The 24,783-nt window shown below is 40.1% G+C and overlaps 1 protein-coding gene across 1 annotated transcript in view; it reads left to right on the top strand.

Annotated features, from left to right (window-relative positions):
* LOC126426680 (nostrin) overlaps positions 1-13,422 on the top strand; it is a 151,141-nt gene extending 137,719 nt beyond the window's left edge. The window contains exons 12-13 of the mRNA XM_050088571.1: positions 5,516-5,701; positions 10,099-13,422. Of these exons, the coding sequence (XP_049944528.1) occupies positions 5,516-5,701; positions 10,099-10,205 (293 nt within the window). The 3' untranslated portion in view covers positions 10,206-13,422. The remainder of the gene's footprint in view (positions 1-5,515; positions 5,702-10,098) is intronic.
* Positions 13,423-24,783: the final 11,361 nt, after the last annotated feature.

The following is a 24,783-nucleotide window of genomic DNA, read 5'->3' as shown; positions in this document are numbered from 1 at the left end:
CCGTAAGCTATTTGAACATTCAATTCACCGGGAAAAGTTACGGTCTCACAGTTTCCTAAAGGATTACAAGGCACTTCTCAGAATAACTTAAAAAATTGACTCTGAACATTTCCAAGTCCAGTTAAGCTAAAAAAGTTGTGAAGTGTCAATAGAGACTTCCTTGTAGTGGAAGCAGTAAGGGAAAGGTCACTGGTCTGATTTTTGCTACATGCAACCTTTTTTACTTTTTTAAATTGTATGTTATGAAATTCATATGTTATCTGAGAAACATTGAATCATAGTTTTCTAAAAAAAATAAGGTCTTTTTCTTTTGACCAGTGAATGGAAGTAAACTTGAACATTCATAATACATTAAAATTTGGTACAAAACCACAAAATGTCTTATTGTTAAATGAAAATCAGTAATATTGTTTTTAATATTGTATTTATTTTTAATATCTAGAAATAAAAATTTATTTGTTTTCTATTTGATGCTTCATGTTTTTGTACCAATTTTAATTTATTATGAATACACGCATTTTAACTATTAGCAACGTCACTATCAGTGATCAATAACGTAATTCTGCACTTCTTAATCTTTTTTCCCTTTGGGTCACATTAAAGTATGTTTCAAACTTTCATGTCACCTCTACAAGTGATTTTTTTTTTTTTCGTAGGCACAAACAAGCACACATATAAAATATGTAAAATAGATTTCTTTATTATTATGCGTATAATCGCATACGGTTATGGGCAATTTATTGCAAATTGGAATCCTTCAAGAAATAATTCAGTGATAATTTTTTCATATTCTAGTTTTTTTTATCTGTGGAAGATTAGAAGACATTAAAAATGTTGGGATGTATCTGATGTGTATTTGCAAACACGCTAATGTGTCACAGTAAAGTGGTTGACTGACAACTTTTCCCAGTTTTTTATTCATTGTATAGTGGCTGTGAACTAATCTATACTACATTTTTGTGGCAGTCAACATTTGCACCTACCGTATAGTCCACATTAATTGACAAATCATATGAATATGATCTTATGTAAAAAATTTTAATTCTCTTTCATTAATAAGATTATGTTTTGAAAATAATTATTCATTTCTTCTCATAAGAAAATTTCAAGATGTAAAGTGGTATAAAAGGGTTGTTTGTTACCTATCCACCAACTTAAACCAAGGAGTGGCGGTATCACTTGTGTAAAAGATTTTGCTGATTCACCTTCAGTGATATTGAGGATCTCTTGATAGTTGATGTAGGTGCATATTTGAGTATTATGAGATATTTGTGGTGATTGTAACAAATAAGTTTTGTTTGGTTTACACTTTTTTAAAGTGCCTAAGGAGCGGCACATAGACCACAGTACAGAATTCTATGCAATATCAAACCTCCGTGCAGAGTCTTACAGAGTTCTGATTCATACAACAGCAGCCTGTAACCCACCTGTTATTTTACTGAGTTGAAAATTATGATACTGTAAAGGCTTAAGATAGCACACCTCACAAGAACTTTTGTGTTTTATTGCACCATATTTTCTCAATATCTTGAAACCTAATAAGAGGAAAAGGATAGGTTGCCCATGAATTTAATCTCAAGGTATTAAAAATTATCTTTTACTTACCATCTATTGGTTGTCCATTAATACTCATTCTCATTATCAACATAGTTTTTCTAGTAAGTCAGTCCTGCTTGCAGAAACATTTCATGATTATATTTGTTTCAATATATGTATTTTTTTTAAATGAAATGTCTCAGTTTATTTGTTTCATTTCTCTATATTTTATTAATAACATTTGTTTCTAAACATATTGAGATGACACCAACTCCACAATACAATTTACTCATCCACTAAGTCTCCCTTGATGTAGGATTCTGGGTGATTTTTCTGAACTGTACCCCTTTCCCTAAATGTCTCTAGTCCTTTTCCTTCACCCCTCTTCATTCCCCTTCAACCCTTCTGCCGGAATAGAAGCCAATGGCTTCGAAAGTTTGTAAAAATTTAAATCTTTTTGTGTGTGTGTGTTCCCCTGCTACCACTTGGTGAGTAGATTTTTTATCTATACATTTATATTACAATTTACTATGTGCTACACATAAAACAAACCCAGCCAAAACTTTTCATCAAAGACACTACATTAAAAATAGCAATCACAATGTTAACAAAAGTAGTTCATTCATATTGTACAGTCTTCCAATGTTTTGTATCTGTTTCAATAATAATAAAAATAATAATAATAACGATTATCATCTCCAAGGATTAGATGTTTTTTGCTGTTTCACTATCTCCTTAAGGGACCTCTGTTGTTTCTCTTATATAGTATTACAGCTTAGCTATCCTTTCATTATACATTGGAATGTATTTCCAGTCCAGTCTTGTATGTTTCTGCTATAGTTATAATGGATTCTACATTTATTCTTCTCATATATCAGCATTTCTTTTATGGTCCAATAATGAATATCCCACAATAAAATGGAGGAACTTCATCTCTGGTGATTCAGTTTGTCATAACTGATCTGATGTTAGCATCAACCTTTGCTACTGAAGAAAGTGATGTTGTTGTTGTTGTGGCCTTCAGTCCTGAGACTGGTTTGATGCAGCTCTCCATGCTACTCTATCCTGTGCAAGTTTCTTCATCTCCCAGTACCTACTGCAACCTACATCCTTCTGAATCTGCTTAGTGTATTCATCTCTTGGTCTCCCTCTACGATTTTTACCCTCCGCACTGCCCTCCAATACTAAATTGGTGATCCCTTGATGCCTCAGAACATGTCCTACCAATCGATCCCTTCTTTTCGTCAAGTTGTACCACAAACTCCTCTTCTCCCCGATTCTATTCAATACCTCCTCATTAGTTATGTGATCTACCCATCTAATCTTCAGTATTCTTCTGTAGCACCACATTTTGAAAGCTTCTATTCTCTTCCTGTCCAAACTGTTTACCGTCCATGTTTCACTTCCATACATGGCTACACTCCTTACAAGTACTTTCAGAAACGACTTCCTGACACTTAAATCTATACTCGATGTTAACAAATTTCTCTTCTTCAGAAACGCTTTCCTTGCCATTGCCAGTCTACATTTTATATCCTCTCTACTTTGACCATCATCAGTTATTTTGCTCCCCAAATAGCAAAACTCCTTTACTACTTAAAGTGTCTCATTTCCTAATCTAATTCCCTCTGAATCACCCGACTTATTTCAACTACATTCCATTATCCTCGTTTTGCTTTTGTTGGTGTTCATCTAAGAATGTGATGGCAAGGGTATTATTCTGCAAATTTTAATTAATGGTTCGCCCTGCATACATCATGATTTAATATATGTTGCATAGTTCCTTAGAAATGTCTGAATCTGGCTGGTTTTAGCCCTGCATCATCTGACTCGACAGGTATAAAACTGCACTGTAGATATTTAAACTCCCTTACATGTTCAGTTATTTATCCATCTTTATCAATTGTGGCTCCCTGAAATGCCTTCAATTTTGTGCGGAGGTGCTTGTCTCCCATTGGGACACCTCCTCAGGGGCAGATTAGGTAATGCTCACCAGGTACGCCAGATTGGATCAAAACTAAGGCAGCAGGAGCAGAGATATTGAAATAAAATCAGCTGGGACGGAAGCTTAAAGGTCCACCCTACATACTTACCTACACACATTTGCACTGGGTCCAGGTGTCACTCAAATTGCAAAGAATTGCATGAAAATTTCACACTAAACTGATCATTATGTGCCAATCCATTTTTCAGTAGTCAATAATAATAAGTGCAAATGTAATTTTAACTACAAAAATTTCCAATTGGATGACTTACACAGAGCAATACAAAATATGCACAGCAGTTTTTAATTAATACACTCCTGGAAATGGAAAAAAGAACACATTGACACCGGTGTGTCAGACCCACCATACTTGCTCCGGACACTGCGAGAGGGCTGTACAAGCAATGATCACACGCACGGCACAGCGGACACACCAGGAACCGCGGTGTTGGCCGTCGAATGGCGCTAGCTGTGCAGCATTTGTGCACCGCCGCCGTCAGTGTCAGCCAGTTTGCCGTGGCATACGGAGCTCCATCGCAGTCTTTAACACTGGTAGCATGCCGCGACAGCGTGGACGTGAACCGTATGTGCAGTTGACGGACTTTGAGCGAGGGCGTATAGTGGGCATGCGGGAGGCCGGGTGGACGTACCGCCGAGTTGCTCAACACGTGGGGCGTGAGGTCTCCACAGTACATCGATGTTGTCGCCAGTGGTCGGCGGAAGGTGCACGTGCCCGTCGACCTGGGACCAGACCGCAGCGACGCACGGATGCACGCCAAGACCGTAGGATCCTACGCAGTGCCGTAGGGGACCGCACCGCCACTTCCCAGCAAATTAGGGACACTGTTGCTCCTGGGGTATCGGCGAGGACCATTCGCAACCGTCTCCATGAAGCTGGGCTACGGTCCCGCACACCGTTAGGCCGTCTACCGCTCACGCCCCAACATCGTGCAGCCCGCCTCCAGTGGTGTTGCGACAGGCGTGAATGGAGGGACGAATGGAGACGTGTCGTCTTCAGCGATGAGAGTCGCTTCTGCCTTGGTGCCAATGATGGTCGTATGCGTGTTTGGCGCCGTGCAGGTGAGCGCCACAATCAGGACTGCATACGACCGAGGCACACAGGGCCAACACCCGGCATCGTGGTGTGGGGAGTGATCTCCTACACTGGCCGTACACCACTGGTGATCGTCGAGGGGACACTGAATGGTGCACGGTACATCCAAACCGTCATCGAACCCATCGTTCTACCATTCCTAGACCGGCAAGGGAACTTGCTGTTCCAACAGGACAATGCACGTCCGCATGTATCCCGTGCCACCCAACGTGCTCTAGAAGGTGTACGTCAACTACCCTGGCCAGCAAGATCTCCGGATCTGTCCCCCATTGAGCATGTTTGGGACTGGATGAAGCGTCGTCTCACGCGGTCTGCACGTCCAGCACGAACGCTGGTCCAACTGAGGCGCCAGGTGGAAATGGCATGGCAAGCCATTCCACAGGACTACATCCAGCATCTCTACGATCGTCTCCATGGGAGAATAGCAGCCTGCATTGCTGCGAAAGGTGGATATACACTGTACTAGTGCCGACATTGTGCATGCTCTGTTGCCTGTGTCTATGTGCCTGTGGTTCTGTCAGTGTGATCATGTGATGTATCTGACCCCAGGAATGTGTCAATAAAGTTTCCCCTTCCTGGGACAATGAATTCACGGTGTTCTTATTTCAATTTCCAGGAGTGTATGATTTGACTGTAAATACAATTTATACAACCGTTTTGTATGGCTACATGTATGTGAATGTGATGTAAATGATATGCAATTTATAAATACAGATGTAAGGAATAATTGTATGTGGAGTATATTAATGTATTGTGTTGTACACTATTATACTGCATCTTGCTGTTTAGTAAACAGTGAGAGTGCAGCATTGAGCAGTTTCACTACAAGAGAAGCAGTAAAGAATGTTAGTTCACACTAGGTTGTTACGGTTCTCTTTCAGACGAGTTCTCAAGTCAGGGCAGTGACGAAAGAGACTACGAATGCGGCCTGGAGTCGGAAGACCCGGGCATCACCAACGGTGTCAGCAACGGGGGCATCGGAGGTGGCGGTGGCGGGGGTGCGGGGAAGTGCCGCGCCCTGTACGACTACGCCGCCAAACTCTACGACGAACTCAACCTGGCTCCGGGTACGTCAACATGGCATCATCTTCAACAATCACAATAACATAATCATTATCATCACTGTCACCACCATCATTATCATTGTCATTAACATCGCTGACACAGTTATCATTATCATGATGATGAAGATCGTAGTCATGTTACTGCTTACCTGAGGCCGTGGTATTAATATTAACTTACAGACGATGGGAAACACTATGGTAGTTATTTAATTTTGTGTTGTATATGTGCTGTCTGAAACCTTTAATATCAAAAGTATATCAATAGTATACCTATAGAAGGTGATCTCAATCTGAGTGGTTACTAGAAAAGGAACTGATTCAAGTGACGACCTACTGTCTCAGCAGGGGATGTTACTCTCTTCTATTTTATTCGTACATATATCATCTAAGGTAAAAAAAAAAAAAAAAAAAAAAAAAAAAAAAAAAAAAAAAAAAAAAAAAAAAAAAAAAAAAAAATTCGTAGATTAGAAGATTTCTGAGCACTGATACATACAAACTCTACAAAATGAAGTGTTAACATACCGTATTTACTCGAATCTAAGCCGCACTTTTTTTCCAGTTTTTGTAATCCAAAAAGCCGCCTGCAGCTTAGAATCGAGTGCAAAGTAAGCGGAAGTTCTGAAAAATATTGGTAGGTGCCGCCACAACTAACTTCTGCCGTCGAATATATGTAGTGATTCACAGGCATGCTTTTCAGGCACAAAGATAAATACTGGCGTAAAACCTCTGTGTCAGTAAATAAATAAAAAATAAATAAAAAATAAAAATAAAAATGGTGGAAGACGAGATTTTTTTTCTCAGCCCCGAGTTTCGACCACTGCATTTTCATACATTATCCAATGAAGTAAATACGAATTCTGTATTGTTCGTCTTCGAATGTAGCAACATTTCAATGTACTGTACTACGAAAATCTGACTGGCAAGACTGTTTGGGATGTTTGTCAATATGGCCAACTCTATGTTGTGAATTTTTTCTACCTATGAGAAGAGATGGTTGCTAATAGGAACTTTTATGAATTGTGAATCACATGCAGTATTCTCTTCACCATAAGAATAATACGTATATAAACATTTTGCCATGTATTGTTTCGTGTTTGCTGCTATCTCATTTAAATCCTGTCTGCTCAATAAACTACGAAACTAGAGTGAGACAACAGCAAACGCGGAAGAATATACATACCATTTCATGTTTATATTCGTATTATTCTTATACCTAATAGTGATACAGTCAGAAACGAAGCACGTCAATTGACTAGATTTTTAAATCTAAGATGACTAATTTCTGTGCAGAATGTTATGTACTAAAGAGGCGTCTGCAAAGATTTTCAAACAGAGAAAAATTTTCGCTAAACTCTCGTTCAGAACATCTTCTATCATACGCAGTCTATTATTTGGTTCTTGTTGATCATCGTCAAAGAAAGCAGCAGTGTTAATAACAACAAATAGCAGTCTCTTGCCATTGTTTCGCTAATGAGACGATTCCTCTCTTTTTCTTTTTTTAATTGTAAGCAGCGGTAGCGAGCACAAAAGCAAGCCATGCCGCGAGCAGGACAGGTCGTAAACACTGATTACCAGAATGTGACAAACAGTGCATGACACAGTACAGTTTACCCATTTATAGTCCGCCTCTGTAACGTAGGGGTAGCATTACCACCTACCATGCAGGGGCCCCAGGTTCAATTCCCGGCAGGAGACTGGATGTTGTGTGTCCATCATCATCATTTCCATCATCATTGACTCGCAAGTCACTGAAGTGGCATCAACTAAAAAGGACTTGCAATACAGTAGCCGAACTCCCCCGAATGGGGCCTCCCAGCCAACAATGCCATACGATCATTTCCATTTTTTTGTACCCATTTATAGAGCTACCTGGGCCGTACAGTGGCAACAATCTTGGCATTTGCCTGAAGTAATTTAGGAAAATCACAGGAAACTTGAATCATCATGGCCGGATGAAAAATGGAATCTCCATCCTCCCAAATACAAGGCCAGTCTGTTTGAAACATTGTTACCTCATTCTGTTTACCCACAGCGTACAATACTGTTTTGCAAAGTAGTTATTTCATAATGTACATGTTGGTGCTACAATGTTCTTTCACTTCTCAACAATAGTCACTGCATGCACTATACATGCACTACCAGCTATCAACAGGACCATTTTGATGCCCGGGTTACATTCTTATATTGCAAATTCCTATTTGCTTGCCTGAAAAAATGAGTGAGATTCTGAGCTCAGAAAGAGAATAAGATGTTAGTATTGTCTGTTGCTGACCTTTGGTTAAAGATTTTCCAAAAAATAAAAAAAAATTAAAAAAAGCATCATAGTGGGAAACAGTGTTGTGAAGTGACAGAAGTGTTTTATTGTTAGTTGTGTTACATTTTTAACAAACCCCCCCCACTCTTTGCTGAGTAACCCTTCACTGTGTAGAATGTATTGCTTTACGGGCACTTTTCAACATCCTTCCAATTATTTCCTGTATAAAAATAAATCTAGAGAATCTAAAACCATTTTTATCTGTTTCCAGTGAACTTTTTTTACACGTTCTAAAATTTCTTTGTTCCCTTGAATATCCAGAATTTGAACTCCTTTGTGAATTAAATGTTCAAATAACTTACAAGAATGCTGCCAAGTGATGTCCCCAAGGAAAGTGTTTAGAACGGTGGGGAACCCTGTAGTAGCCCATAAAAGCGACCCCCAATGCTATTTTTTTATACACTCCTGGAAATTGAAATAAGAACACCGTGAATTCATTGTCCCAGGAAGGGGAAACTTTATTGACACATTCCTGGGGTCAGATACATCACATGATCACACTGACAGAACCACAGGCACATAGACACAGGCAACAGAGCATGCACAATGTCGGCACTAGTACAGTGTATATCCACCTTTCGCAGCAATGCAGGCTGCTATTCTCCCATGGAGACGATCGTAGAGATGCTGGATGTAGTCCTGTGGAACGGCTTGCCATGCCATTTCCACCTGGCGCCTCAGTTGGACCAGCGTTCCTGCTGGACGTGCAGACCGCGTGAGACGACGCTTCATCCAGTCCCAAACATGCTCAATGGGGGACAGATCCGGAGATCTTGCTGGCCAGGGTAGTTGACTTACACCTTCTAGAGCACGTTGGGTGGCACGGGATACATGCGGACGTGCATTGTCCTGTTGGAACAGCAAGTTCCCTTGCCGGTCTAGGAATGGTAGAACGATGGGTTCGATGACGGTTTGGATGTACCGTGCACTATTCAGTGTCCCCTCGACGATCACCAGTGGTGTACGGCCAGTGTAGGAGATCGCTCCCCACACCGTGATGCCGGGTGTTGGCCCTGTGTGCCTCGGTCGTATGCAGTCCTGATTGTGGCGCTCACCTGCACGGCGCCAAACACGCATACGACCATCATTGGCACCAAGGCAGAAGCGACTCTCATCGCTGAAGACGACACGTCTCCATTCGTCCCTCCATTCACGCCTGTCGCGACACCACTGGAGGCGGGCTGCACGATGTTGGGGCGTGAGCGGAAGATGGCCTAACGGTGTGCGGGACCGTAGCCCAGCTTCATGGAGACGGTTGCGAATGGTCCTCGCCGATACCCCAGGAGCAACAGTGTCCCTAATTTGCTGGGAAGTGGCGGTGCGGTCCCCTACGGCACTGCGTAGGATCCTACGGTCTTGGCGTGCATCCGTGCGTCGCTGCGGTCCGGTCCCAGGTCGACGGGCACGTGCACCTTCCGCCGACCACTGGCGACAACATCGATGTACTGTGGAGACCTCACGCCCCACGTGTTGAGCAATTCGGCGGTACGTCCACCCGGCCTCCCGCATGCCCACTATACGCCCTCGCTCAAAGTCCGTCAACTGCACATACGGTTCACGTCCACGCTGTCGCGGCATGCTACCAGTGTTAAAGACTGCGATGGAGCTCCGTATGCCACGGCAAACTGGCTGACACTGATGGCGGCGGTGCACAAATGCTGCGCAGATAGCGCCATTCGACGGCCAACACCGCGGTTCCTGGTGTGTCCGCTGTGCCGTGCGTGTGATCATTGCTTGTACAGCCCTCTCGCAGTGTCCGGAGCAAGTATGGTGGGTCTGAGACACCGGTGTCAATGTGTTCTTTTTTCCATTTCCAGGAGTGTAGATTGTATCCCAGTTTTGACAAGAGATGTTTTCAGACTGTTTTTTCCCATAACTGTTGACGTTGATATCTTATTGTACATGATAAAATATATTTAACTCATTTCCCTGTCAGAAGAAAAGGAAAAGAGAGGGAAAATTGGATGTTACTTCAGCTGAACTTATTCAGTTGTGAGTAGAGTGTAGAACTTAGGTAGAAAATTATTTTCATTTTCACTCGCCATTTTTGCATGGTCTTGTAACATGTTTTCATTGCTGTTTGCAGGTGACGTGATACGCATCCACAGCAAGCAAGCAGACGGCTGGTGGCTGGGGGAGCTCAACGGAGTCGTCGGCATCTTCCCTGCCACCTATGTCGAGGAGATCGAGTAGCGGCACGTGTCGACCTTCCTTCTGCCTAGTCGGCATCCACAGCAGGTCACACTCAGTCGCCTCTGTCACCTGCCGCATGTGTCGGAATGACTGAAGTCTGTGACACACAAACAGTAATAGGTGACATTGTGCCCCATTTGACAACACTGTGGCTGTTTTTGGTGCCCTGTTTGACACAACTGTAGAGTAAGAGGCTTTTGCCCCATTTGGCAACCACTGGAACTGAAGTGCCTTTTGTCCCATTTGACATCCACTGTAAATAAAATGCCGTCTGCCCTGTTTGACACAATTGTGAGGTATTACTTCTGTGCCTTGTTTAGTGCTAAACTTACACCAAGGAGTTGACACTGTGTGCACCAAGACATCCTGCTACACAACACATGTCACCAGCACTTGAGTCCACATTATGTACTACCTCCAGTGTATATTGTCTTCCACTCTGCATTTCTTTACATTCTCTGCCTCGTATCACATCATGAACTGCTAAGAGCTGCATTTAGCCTCTTAAAGGGAGTGACTTATGTACTGTGTGACTGCATATTTGGATCTGAGTTTCAATACGTAAGCAGAAAAAGTTACAGTGCTCTGGATGAAGTATTAGAAATAAACACTGAATGGAAACAGTGTTTTAAGGAGGACAATGGAATGAAACTTGCGGGGAGCAACAGAGTTTGCACGATTCAAAGTCTGTGTACTTCTACAAGAGCAATTCATTTCTCTTGTTATGTAACAAAACTTACTCATGTACCACATGATGCAGTGGTAACTCTAAATTTAAGGATTTGAAACAAGTTCACAATGTGAACCTTGGAAGATTTTGGCACCTGACATTTATTCGCAATGTCAGAAACAATAATGGAATATTGTTGACTGTTGACATCTGTTATTAAAATATGCATTTTTGTGGGGTCAATAAAACTGCCATATTTCATGTTTTGCTTCTTGTTTTCAGCTTCAGAAGCTGTAGTTCTTAATGGAAGATCGATGTGTTTGTTGTGCTCATGAATAATGCAATTTCTCTGTTGTAAACTAGGATCTGGAATGCTTTGAATGAATTAAACATAACACAAATTTCAGAGCATTATTTTGCTTTCATTCTTCTCTTAAGTCTTTTGATCAGTTTAATGCAATGTCCTATGTCCCCAAATACTAACAAACTTTCTTCACCTCTCCATCTTCAATAATATATCACATATTCCAGTCTTTGGAATCTTTTACAATTTTCCCCCTGTAATTCCCCATTGTTTCTGCACAATTATTCTTTCTGCTGCTGTATGTATCACACCCAAACTTTTCACTTCATCCATGCATCCAGTTCTGACTTTCTGAAAAGGTTCAAAAACCCATTCTTTTTACTTCTTTTGCATAGGCCTCTTTCCTTTCCTGTTTGGCATAATTTTTGTTTCATATTTCACTTGTTAACTTTGCAGCACTTGTTTTGATATTGCATTTTCTACAATTTGGTATCGGGAAGTGATGTTCTGTGGGTAAACTCTTCTAACAGTATATGTCTCAGTTGACATTTTTAAAGCCTTTCATTACTCACTAAGTTCACAGTTGGGCCTGACACGAATTTCAGTATATGTTAAGAAGAGGTCCAAGTAATGCAATGTAGAAAATTCAGAGTGAAAATAAATCATGAACAAACTCGATTGAAAACTGAGTTACTAATGCATGAACTGTCAATCTAAGTACTTGAATGAAATATGGATACCCATGCATTTAATGTCATGCTTTCTACTTAGATTCAAAAAGACCTCTAGAAAAATTGCTTACTTGCAATGCCTGTATGACATAATAATGTGAACCAGACCAAATACAGCATCCAAAAATACAAATTTCATAATTTAAAATGGCATCAAAATACCTTTAAATAATGTTAATTTACAAACAGGAATTCAATGAGGCAAAAGTTAATACTGAAATGACTGTATCTATAAGGCATTGCTGTTCATTGGGAAACATGACATGCTTGCTGTGGAAATACTATAGTCAGTGTGTGATGGGTTCATTTACATCCATGTAAATGTTGAGACACCATCGCAGCTGAAACGCCTAATTTGCTGAACATTTAATTCGCCGTAAGACTGTAATGGCACAATTTGTGAGCCAGTATGGTCTTAAATCTCTGCCATACCACTTATATACAATTGTTGTACTCAAATTATCTTGGTCAAACAGGCTTATTAAAAACATTGTTTTGGGTATCTGAGAATGAAATGGAACGTTGGCTGAGTCTCATGTATTTCATTTATGCTATTTCTCAAAACACTCTGATCTGCTAACACCAAACTTAATACTGTGTAAACACAACACAGTTATGTGTGTGTATCTATTGACCACGTTGGTTGTTAGAGAAGAAATTGTTTTGACATTGTGTACATTATGCTTATTGTTTCTGAATTGTTTCAGCATTTTTATGTATATCAGGCCCATGGTGTATGAATTGTTTGACTAGGACATATGTGATACACAGAATAAATTACTAACTGTATATCTGCAATTGCTGTAATGTTAAATACATGTTTGAAATTGTTGCTAAGTTGGAATACAATTGCTAGATAGAAGTGTGCAGTTTATTTTGTGCACCCCTCGACAGCATGTCCAGAACGGACAGACTTGTGTCTGCTGAAGAAAGTAAGAAAGGGCACTGAAATTTTGGTCACTGAATCTAAGTAATCACTTAGGAGATGATTCAATGATTCAAGAAAGGACATTGCCATCCACAGAATGTCTTCCATTTGTGTGTATTTACCACTGAAATGTCAAATTACAAGTAAAAAGAAAATAAAGCTAATTTGCATGGATTGTAAAGTATTGACTTTGTTCAGATATTTTAAGATGGTGTCACCTACAGTAAACATGTTGCCAGGAGAAAAAAAAGTTTATTTTCAAGAATAAATAAAACGTGTGTGTGTGTGTGTGTGTGTGAGTGAGTGAATGAACGAGAGAAAGGAGAAAGGAGATAATTATCAAACTGTTCAATAATTGTAATTTAATGCATTGTAACATTAACTGAGTAAAACCAAAGCTAATTTGTATATAAAAGTGGGGAAAATGAGGCTGTTTCAAGAATCATTGATTAAATGTCATATTTTTCTGTCTGGCATGAGTCCAAAATTCCATTTGTGACTCCACTGCCACAAAGTTGCAAAAACGCCATGAACTGCTAATTTCATGTGTTTTCTTTTCATGTGCTATGTGTGGTTAGATCAGATAATGTAAAGAAAAAAAATATCAAAACAATCAAAATTTTGCATACATATTGTAAAACTTTCTAAGCAATAAGGAATGGCTATTGTTAATATAAACCTGTTTAAAATATTTTATGTAATATTCATTAACAACCTCAGTGATGCACAGAAATTTTATTTTCTTGTTTTGTAGCTGAGTGTTGTACGTGTCTGGATTGTGTAATGCATGTTTAATGTATGTGTATCTTGTAATGTGCTGATATCATCACAGAAGTGTATTTTACAGCCATATACCAAAAACATTATTTTTATGTACTCTAAAAGTTGTCATGTATAAAATAAACCATTGTACCATGTAACTGAGTTTTCTCACTTCGCATCCCCTCCCTGCCCTTGCTAAAACATGAAACAGACACACAGATATGTTTTATTTGTTTTGTTAACCAGCCATCTACGACCATGGGAAGTTTATAAGCATTATGGTAAGGGCCAGTTTTAATTTTTTTGTTTAAGCTAGGCAATTTTCATGCCTGTGGCAGCACTCGGCACCAATTGTTCATTTCTCATCTCGTAAAGTTCCAAATGTTTCTACATCTGTTCTAGGGATGTATAGGTTTGCACGTGTTTCAATTGTATGTTCATTTCCTATATATCTTGTTTTTAACTTTCATGTACCTTAGTATTCTTGCTTTTGGTGTCAAGTCAGAGACGACCAGAACTTTTTTATGTCTTTAAAATATATGTCTTGTTTTAATTTTTGCTTTGTAGATCCTGTTTTTATAAATATATTGTAAAGGATGAGTCCCAATTTTTTTTCTAATTTGGCTAGCTAACATCCCTCAAGGATACAAAGCACTCTGATACGTACAGACACACTAGTTTTGACAGCAATAAAGTACAGCCAACCAGTTGCAGAAAATGGTGGTTTTCAAATAACTTTGCCCACAGTTTGGCCAGATCTAAAGCCGTCTATTTCAGGAGGACAGACAACTTCGCACTAGCAACTCACTTGGTAAAAGCTGATATGACAAGCCCAGGATTTTAGAGGCTTAATTTTTACATCTGGACATACATACCATTGGCAAAAAATATCATGCAGGGACAGCATTTGCTGAGTTACTTGTTAATAAGAAGCTGCCTGTCCTGTTAATTGTGGTCCCAGAGATTCAGCTCCGACGACGAGGTGAATGAAGAGGGGTCATAACTTTCTGAGCAGCACGGCGATGAGCTGGTATGACATGGGCATACAAAAACTGCCGCAGCGACTACAAAAATGCATCGACAGAAATAGTGATTATGTCGAAAAATAGCTAAATGTTCAAGCTGTAAACTGATGTATACCACTGTAGAAATAAACAGGTCTATGTACTTATAAAAGGAGACCTTACTTTTGGGATTACCCTCATAGCATACCTAAAGAGATCGGACAATCAGAGTAGCCTTGCAACTACAAGCAATCGCACAACCAGTAATCACACCGTCCAGGGACGACAAGCATGTGATCCTCACTACGTGTATCGATATGGGGTGAAAAGCCATCCTGCATAAAAGTTGTACCATCCAGCAGGTGTTTATCAGCCAGGCTAGGGAAGATGCGATTCTGTAACATATTGGCATACCTTGTACCCACCATGCTGAAAGTTTGAAAAGCAGTACCCTGCATTTCCTAGAAGAAAATGGTGCAATCATGACTGACGTGGTGAATCCACACCACACCGTGACTTTCTTGTCATACAATAGGATTCCCATTACAGTTCTAAGATTTTCCGTAGCTCAAATTCTGCAGCTGTAGTGTTGAGAGGCCCTCAGAGTGTGAAATGGTGTTTGTAGGCCCACAACAGATTAGACAAGCAATTGTCATCTTCCCCCATTTTTTGCAGTGCTCACACTGCAAATGCTGCCCTTGTCACAAAATTGGTGGCTAACAGTTCATGATGGCACTAGTTTTGTACAGATAGCATGGGAGGGTGCGACTTAGTGCTCCACAAATAATGGAGCACGGAATGCCAGAGCGATTCGTGACTTCATGAGTGTTGACTTCACCATGTGGAGATGAACTTACTATAGTCTCCATTTCTTCCTGAACTGTCCGAGCAGCAGTGGCACTTGGGCCTGGCTGATCATCTAAGAACTTTGAACTTCATGATCATTTTCTTAACAGTGACACTTGTCACAGAACTTTTACCCTTTCGAATACCCTTCTTATAGTGGTAGGATCACAAAGCTGCAGAAGTGGATTCTCCATTCTGATAATAAAGCTTCAATAACACTGTCTTTTCTGGTGAGGCCAGCATGTCACAGTTGATGGAGCTTCTGAGCCACCTCTTGCTCCAGCTTACAGAGCTATTACAAATGATTGAAGCGATTTCATAAATTCACTGTAGCTCCATTCATTGACATATGGTCATGACACACTACAAATACGTAGAAAAACTCATAAAGTTTTGTTCGGCTGTAGCCGCACTTCAGCTTTCTGCCGCCAGAGCGCTCGAGAGCGCAGTGAGACAAAATAGCGACAGGAGCCGAGAAAGCGTATGTCGTGCTTGAAATGCACTCACATCAGTCAGCCATAACAGTGCAATGATACTCCAGGACGAAGTTCAACAAAGGTCCACCAACTGCTAACTCCATTCGGAGACGGTATGCGCAGTTTAAAGCTTTTGGATGCCTCTGTAAGGGGAAATCAACGGGTCGGCCTGCAGTGAGCGAAGAAACGGTTGAACGCGTGCAGGAAAGTTTCACGCGTAGCCCGCGGAGGTCAACGAATAAAGCAAGCGGGGAGCTAAACGTACCACAGCCGACGGTTTGGAAAATCTTACGGAAAAGGCTAAAGCAGAAGCCTTACCGTTTACAATTGCTACAAGCCCTGACACCCGATGACAAAGTCAAACGGTTTGAATTTTCGGCGCGGTTGCAACAGCTCATGGAAGAGGATGCGTTCAGTACGAAACTTTCAGTGATGAAACAACATTTTTTCTTAATGGTGAAGTGAACAGACACGATGTGCGAATCTGGGCGGTAGAGAATCCTCACGCATTCGTGCAGCAAATTCACAATTCACCAAAAGTTAACGTGTTTTGTGCAATCTCACGGTTTAAAGTTTACGGCCCCTTTTTCCTCTGCGAAAAAAACGTTACAGGACACGTGTATCTGGACATGCTGAAAAATTGGCTCGTGCCACAACTGGAGACCGACAGCGCCGACTTCATCTTTCAACACGATGGTGTTCCACCGCACTTCCATCATGATGTTCGGCATTTCTTAAACAGGAGATTGGAAAACCGATGGATCGGTCGTGGTGGAGATCACGATCAGCAGTTCATTTCATGGCCTCCAGGCTCTCCCGACTTAACCCCGTGCGATTTCTTTCTGTGGGGTTATGTGAAAGATTCAGTGTTTAAACCTCCTCTACCAAGAAACGTGCCAGAACTGCGAGCTCGCATCAACGATGCTTTCGAACTCATTGACGGGGACATGCTGCGGCGAGTGTGGGAGGAACTTGATTATCGGCTTGATGTCTGCCGAATCACTAAAGGGGCACATATCGAACATTTGTGAATGCCTAAAAAAACTTTTTGAGTTTTTGTATGTGTGTGCAAAGCATTGTGAAAATATCTCAAATAATAAAGTTATTGTAGAGCTGTGAAATCGCTTCAATCATTTGTAATAACCCTGTATTTTGTAAACAATAATTATGCAGTGCCACTGATGTGTTGTTGTGCAGAGTCATCTGTTGGCCAGTTTTTGCACCTGTTTTTAGTTTCAATAAAGCCCCGTGTCATTTCAGGCATGTGTGCCAGTTTTTACCTCTCTGCCTACATTATTCTGTGAATTACTGCATTTTCAAATATTAACAGAATTCTGGGACACATTGTATTTGTTCTAAGGCATCCTAGATGTTCCAGAAAGTGGTTTCAGGTTCTAATTTTTTTTCACCTTTTTTCAACATGACCTCCCGTTTAGGCTTCCTCACACTCTATATATACCCTATCTGCACCTGAATTATAGGCCAATATCAGTAATCAGGAGTGTTATGGGACCATTGCTTTTCACAATATATATAAATGACCTAGTAGATAGCGTCGGAAGTTCCATGCGGCTTTTCGCGGATGATGCTGTAGTATACAGAGAAGTTGCAGCATTAGAAAATCGTAGCGAAATGCAGGAAGATCTGCAGCGGATAGGCACTTGGTGCAGGGAGTGGCAACTGACCCTTAACATAGACAAATGTAATGTATTGCGAATACATAGAAAGAAGGATCCTTTATTGTATGATTATATGATAGCGGAACAAACACTGGTAGCAGTTACTTCTGTAAAATATCTGGGAGTATGCGTGTGGAACGATTTGAAGTGGAATGATCATATAAAATTAATTGTTGGTAAGGCGGGTAACAGGTTGAGATTCATTGGGAGAGTTCTTAGAAAATGTAGTCCATCAACAAAGGAGGTGGCTTACAAAACACTCGTTCCACCTATACTTGAGTATTGCTCGTCAGTGTGGGATCCGTAGCAGATCGGGTTGACGGAGGAGATAGAGAAGATCCAAAGAAGAGTGGCGCGTTTCGTCACAGGGTTATTTGGTAACCGTGATAGCATTACGGAGATGTTTAGCAAACTCAAGTGGCAGACTCCGCAAGAGAGGCGCTCTGCATCGCGGTGTAGCTTGCTCGCCAGGTTTCGAGAGGGTGCGTTTCTGGATGAGATATCGAATATATTGCTTCCCCCTACTTATACCTCCCTAGGAGATCACGAATGTAAAATTAGAGAGATTAGAGCGCGCATGGATGCTTTCAGACAGTCGTTCTTCCCGCGAACCATACGCGACTGGAACAGGAAAGGGAGGTAATGACAGTGGCACGTAAAGTGCCCTCCGCCACACACCGTTGGGTGGCTTGCGGAGTATAAATGTAGATGTAGATGTAGAATGTTGATTTGTAGTAGGATTTTGGAACGATTTATTGACACATAGCATGGATTCAGAAACTGTTCTTGTGAAAAACAACTAGCTCTTTGTACTCATGAAGCAATGAGTGCTGTCGACAGCGGATGTCAAATTGATTCCATATTTTTAGATTTCCAGAAGGCTTTCGACACAGTTCCTCACAAGCAACTTCTAACCAAACTGCGTGCCTATGGCATATCATCTCAGCTGTGCGACTGGGTTCATGATTTCCTGTCAGAAAGGTCACAGTTCGTAGTAATAGATGGAAAGTCATCGAGCAAAACAGAAGTAATATTCGGCATTCCCCAAGGTAGTGTTATAGGACCTGCATTGTTCCTTATCTATATTAACGACATGGCAGACAATCTGAGTAGCCGTCTTAGATTATTTTTAGCTCATGCTGTCATTTACCATCATGTAAAGTCATCAGTTGATGAAAATGAATTACAAAATGATTTAGATAAGATATCTGTATAGTGCAAAATGTGGCAATTGACTCTGTCACACAAATCTGAAGGCTGTAAATTCAACTAAATACTTAGGGATTACAATTACAAATAACCTAAGTTGGAATGGTCACATTGATAATGTTGTGGGTAGGGCAAAATCAAAGATGGCGATTCATTGGCAGAACACTTAGAAGATGTAACAGATCTACTAAAGAGACTGCTTACACCACACTTGTCTGCCCTATTCTGGAGTATTGTTGTGCGGTGTGGGATCCACATTAGGTGGGACTGATGGATGACATCGAAAAAACTCAAAGAAGGCTGGCTCATTTTGTATTATTGAGAAATAGGTGAGAAAGTGCCACAGACATGTTACATGAATTGGAGCAGCAATCATTAAAACAAAGGCGTTTTTCGTTGTGACAGGATCTTGTCATGAAATTTCAGTCACAAGTTTTCTCCTCTGATTGTGGAAACATTCTGTTGGCACCCACCTGCGTAGGGAGAAATGAAAAAAAAAAAAATCAGGTATCCCACAGAAAAATTTAACTGCTCATTTTTCCTGTGCACCATTTGATAGCAAATGGTAGAGAGACAGTTGGACGGTGGCTCACTGAACTCTCTGCCGGGCACTTTATTGTGAATAGCAGAGTAATCACGTAGACATAGACAATTATTTAGCGCTGCCCCACAAATATACAGACATCTGACTGAAAGTGGCCATAGTAGGGTTTGAGCCAACACATTAAGGCACAATGTGGACACACGCCTTATTAATGTCTCCTAATAGGGGTCTGGACACCATTTATCAGAAAGCATATGTTGACTCAGTCCACACTCCTGAAGGTTTTCTCTGTTGATGGAATCTACGAAGCATGTAGAATGAATGAATGAATGAATGCTTTTACACATCAAAGTGGATTTTGCATAAACTACTGAAAAGGAAAAGAGAAGAAGAAAGTGACTTTACTAACTTTTTATGTAGCTGAAGATGCTATTAAAAGATGAATTACCATCATTATTATTATCATCCATTTACTCAGGTGGTCCTAGCACATGGGCGAACTGGCGACAAAGTTCAGTTCCGACACTTCGCACTTCGTGTTGACTTGCGGACAGGGTTGCTATCACACTTAGCATACTTTCACTCAGTACTGCCCTAGGGTGTAATTTTCAGGGGAATTGAAACAAAGGTGAAGAAAGTGTTTATTCGACAGAAGACTGCAACAAGATTTCTATGTAAAGGTGATAACTGAAAACTTTTCAGAAGCTTTTTCAGGGACATACAGATTATTTATTACACTTACATGCCAATACATATCCTCCCTTTTATTTATGTTAGACACATGCGCTATTGTACATTATATTTTGTCACTGACAATAGTGTAATGTCAATCAACAGCTCCGCCATTACACCAGTGATGCAAGTGAAGTAGCAAGAGGATGAAATTGTAAGTGATCAACTGTCATATAAAAACCTTTCACACTGTTTTCGTAACACATAACTGAAGCAAATGGTGACATAAAAATTATCAAAAATCACCAATGTTACTGACAGATTTTTGGCTTGCTAACCTACAAAAGTAAGCAGAAAAGGGTAGCAGAACACTCTCAAATTAAATCAAGTGATACTGTGAGAAATTACAGGCTGGTGCATAAGTTCGTAAGCTTTTGTTTCGCGTGTTGACATACTGGTTGCTATGGGTTTGTTTATCAAGTGTCATTTTTTAATTTGTAGTTTGCTGTTGTTATTTATGTTTACATATTGTCATTTGGAGGTAGTGACTGGAGCTACTGATGCTATAAAATGGAGTGCCATGTAGAGAAATCTGTATATTTCTGACATAATCTTCTGTTTGGGTCCAATAGAGGGGACACAGCAGTGGAGACAGCCAGAAACAATTGCATAGTGTGTGGGACAATGGCACTGAACACAGCACAGCGAGAAAGTGGATGTCTTTTTGACATCAGTGAGTCTCCGTGTTCAGCAAGACCTTCGGGGTTCGACAAAGATCATTTAAACGCATGATCTACATCAGTGGATTCAAGAACTGGCGAATATGATGAACTGTAACCATTCCACCATGTGGAAGGCTAAAAAAAATCAGGTGTATGGGTACCGCACGATCAAAGCCAAATCATAAAAATCGGGAGGTGGCCATATGTGCATCTCTGCTTACTTGTCATCAAATGCCTCACGAACAACACCGACCATTCCTACCCTGTATCGTGACTGGTGATGAGAAATGGTGTCTTTATGCTAACATAGTGAAAAAAGAATACTGGTTGAGCCCAGACAATGTAGCAACTCCCTATACAAAGACCTGTGCGGATCCACAAAAGATAATGTTCTGCGTCTGGTGGAACAGCAATGGTGTGGTGTACTACCAATTGCTTCCCCGGTGTGTGACGATCGCTGATGGCGTTTATTGCCAACAACTGAGATGTCTTGCAGACAACCCAACAACAACAAACCAGTGTGTGAAGCAATGCTACATCCCAATAACACCCACGTGCTTTCTGCGAGACTGATAAAAAACGCTATGCAGCAGTTGGGTTGGGAAGTCACTCGGCACCAGCCATATTCACCTCATCTTCTACCCTCAGAATCTCACCTTTTCTGCTCTCTACTGAACAACCTCAAAGGAGCTTCCAGTCCAGATGAAAATGTGTGCTGAATGTGGCTCTATGAGTTTTTGCCTTAAAAACGTGACTTTTATGGCTGCAGAACTATAAGGTTACCCCAGCATTGGCAGACTGTTGTAAATAGTGAAGGAGAATATATTACTGATGACTGAAGTCTCTATTATGAGTATCTCCTGTGCTTATTAAACTTATGGAAAAACATTACAAACGTATGCACCATTGCAATGGATCAGGAGGTGTAGTAGATGAGCAGTGGTAAAAGTAAGATAAGTGTAGTAAAATAACTGTGATGGCTGAAGTAGAGATGATATAAAATGTGCAGTAACAATGGCAAGAAAAGCATTTCTGCAGAAGATAAATTTGTTAACGCTGATATAAATTTAACTGTTAGATCGTTTCTGGAGCGTAGCACAGCATAGAAGTGAAACACGGACAGTAAGCAGTTGATACAAAAAGAGAATAGAGACTTTCGAAATGCAGTGCTGTAGAAGAATGCTTACAACTAGATAGGCAGCTCAACAAACTAATGAGAAGGTTCCAAACCGAACTGGGAGAAAAAAGAAATTTATGGTACATCCTGACTAAAAGAAGGGATTGCAGGATAGACCCCATTGCGAGGCATTGAGAAATGATACACTTGATGATGAAGGAAAGTCTCGGGGATAAAAATCATAGAAATTTGAATGGAGTAAGCAGGTTGTGGTAGTTATGCAGAGATGAAATTAGAGTAGGCAGGGGAACGGTGTCAAATCAGTCTTTGGACTGAAGTTGGTGACAGTCCTCATTCCTTTTAATACCATTCCAGAAATGTTTAAAACACACACACACACACACACACACTTACATAAATTACACTTGCAGTGAATATCGTCAAAGAATTCTCCTTGTAATTTGTACGCATTACTTATTCCAATTATATGAGTGTTACTTAAACCTGGACAATGAAGATAAAGGATTTTAAGCATAATTCAGGCATTTGAAATGACATGTCACCAAACCAGAATGGAGTAACAAGAATGGACAGATTAAAAATTGAAATAGCAAAGGGTGAAATTGCAATGTTCAGTTGTTAAGAACATGTGGAGGGAATGACATCTGATAGAATATTGAGGAAGACACGCAAATTGAGGCTCCATGGTGAAACACCTAGAGAAGGAAACATGGTATAATTGGCTCAGAAAAGTGGAGAAGAGAGATTTGAAGAAAAGAAGAGGTATGGATCAGGGTGGTGGTGGGAGGATAGAGGAAAATTTAAAGTGGCCACAAACTCTACCTCATGATGATTTATTTCATGAATGTATTTTAATTCCTTTAATGCCAGTGACAGCCACAGGGTACCGCATCATTTGCGTATGCAAACTCCACTATATATGCAAATAATGCATGAGTAAGTAGTGACACGACATCAAACTAGAAGTACACATTTCCCATCCTTCTTTTAGATCTGGGCATTGGACCAGCCTTGGCTAAATCACATGTGCATGTTTCTAATGATTGATGTGTTTTAACTTACAAATTATTCTATATTATTACTTGTCACACAAAACCCAGACTTGTTTTTACACAACAAAGGGGAGAACATTTCACCCACTGCATGTCCATTCTGAATAGTAATCATCAAGCTACGTTTGACAATGAAAAGAAACTTTCTATATTATGTGATGTGTGATTGAGGCACTGTCTTTCTGTGTTATTATTGGTACTCAGTTATATTTTGTATATATCTTATTGTGCTATTACACAATCTGTTGTAGCAGTGACATTATTATTTCATTTCATTGTCAATCAACAGTGTAGAAACATAAGAAAATAAATAAAAATAAGACTTTAATAGACCTTTTCAATAACAATGTGCTTGTACATTACTTCACTCAAAAGAAGTTGTCAGATTAGATTAGATTCAGTTTTTGTTCCATAGATCCGAAAATGAGATGATTCTCATGAGTGTGGAACAAGTCAGAAAATCTGAACTAAAAAACATAAAATATCATTTGTCAGGAGGTTTTCAAAATATGTGAGTACATTACAGTGAAGTGCAACTGCTATTATTTACAGAATTCCTGTCCTGTCAGAGTAAAACATATTTATGCACTTTTAATAAATTTATCTTGCACAAAATACCTAATGTTGACTTGCAAACCAAGTGCTGCCAGAACTGAAATCTAACAGACATTTTTATTAAAGCTGGTCTAACAGTCTCTGTTAAGATATTTATCTACAGAGTACAAGGAGTTGTCTATCAAAAAGTCTTGCAAACTCTGTTTAAACTGTACTTTATCTGAAACCAAAAATATGATGAAGTAAAAGAAGGGTGGAATTGGAACTTCAGCTGGGTTACATTTCATAAATATGTTTGTGATAATAAAGAGCTTAAAATTTTGTTATGCCTTACAGCAAGCTTTGCACCATACGCCAGGCGCAGTAGTAAGGGTATGCTCACACACGTCTTGTGATTAAAGGGTTAACAACAGTCATTTTATTTTACATTATAAGTATGATTGATTTCTTTTCCTGCATAATACAAAAATGGGATGACAAGGCAATCTCACACAATCAGGTTGTAAATCATTAAAGGCAGACTGAACTTGTCAGAAAGCTGACAAATTGTTTTTTATTATTCCACTGCTTTGCAGAACACTTTTCCTGCGTTCCTACGGTTCACAGTCTACAAGCAAACTTCAATAGCACTGATGAAGAGAAATATGTTTTGTGCTTAAGATTTAACCATTACACAAGACGATCTGAATTTCACCGACAGAACTTTGAAGGCTGCTTGGGAGTATTTTCTGAGTATTATGGCTCAAGTGACCTGTGGTCTTTGATGGTTCATTATACATTAATATTGTAATTATGATTTATCATCTTTACTGCCCCAGTTAGTTCTCCTTCTGTGAAAATACCTTCACAACAGTCAAAAAGGCTGTGTGATAAGCAATAATCAAAGCATACAACACAAATATATCACTGTTAATGTACATCTAACACTTCCAGAAAAACAAACCCGGAATAGAATGGAACAGCACAAGCTTGAGGGCAGTGAGTAAAAAGTGGGTACTATGGATGAGCAAAATAAGTTTGTTTCCAAATAACAAACAGAGCACATCGAGCCAACTGCTGTGCAGGTATTTACAGAGCAGTACAGACACACAGTTAAATGATGGTAGGAAACCAAACAAAGTTTAATACTTAGGAAATACCCCTGAGTAAATTCTGAAATTTACTGACCACTTCCTTAATTGTGTGTCAGACACTGAAATGGTGGAGAGGGATGGGATGAATACATAATTGACAGGTGAAATAAATGACACAGCACACAGTTTTGAGTAAAAAATAATTTACTGACC

The sequence above is a fragment of the Schistocerca serialis genome, chromosome 11 (assembly GCF_023864345.2).
Source record: "Schistocerca serialis cubense isolate TAMUIC-IGC-003099 chromosome 11, iqSchSeri2.2, whole genome shotgun sequence".
Taxonomy (NCBI): domain Eukaryota; kingdom Metazoa; phylum Arthropoda; class Insecta; order Orthoptera; family Acrididae; genus Schistocerca; species Schistocerca serialis.
Note: the sequence above shows the minus strand (reverse complement) of the source record. Positions and strands in the feature narration are given on the sequence as shown.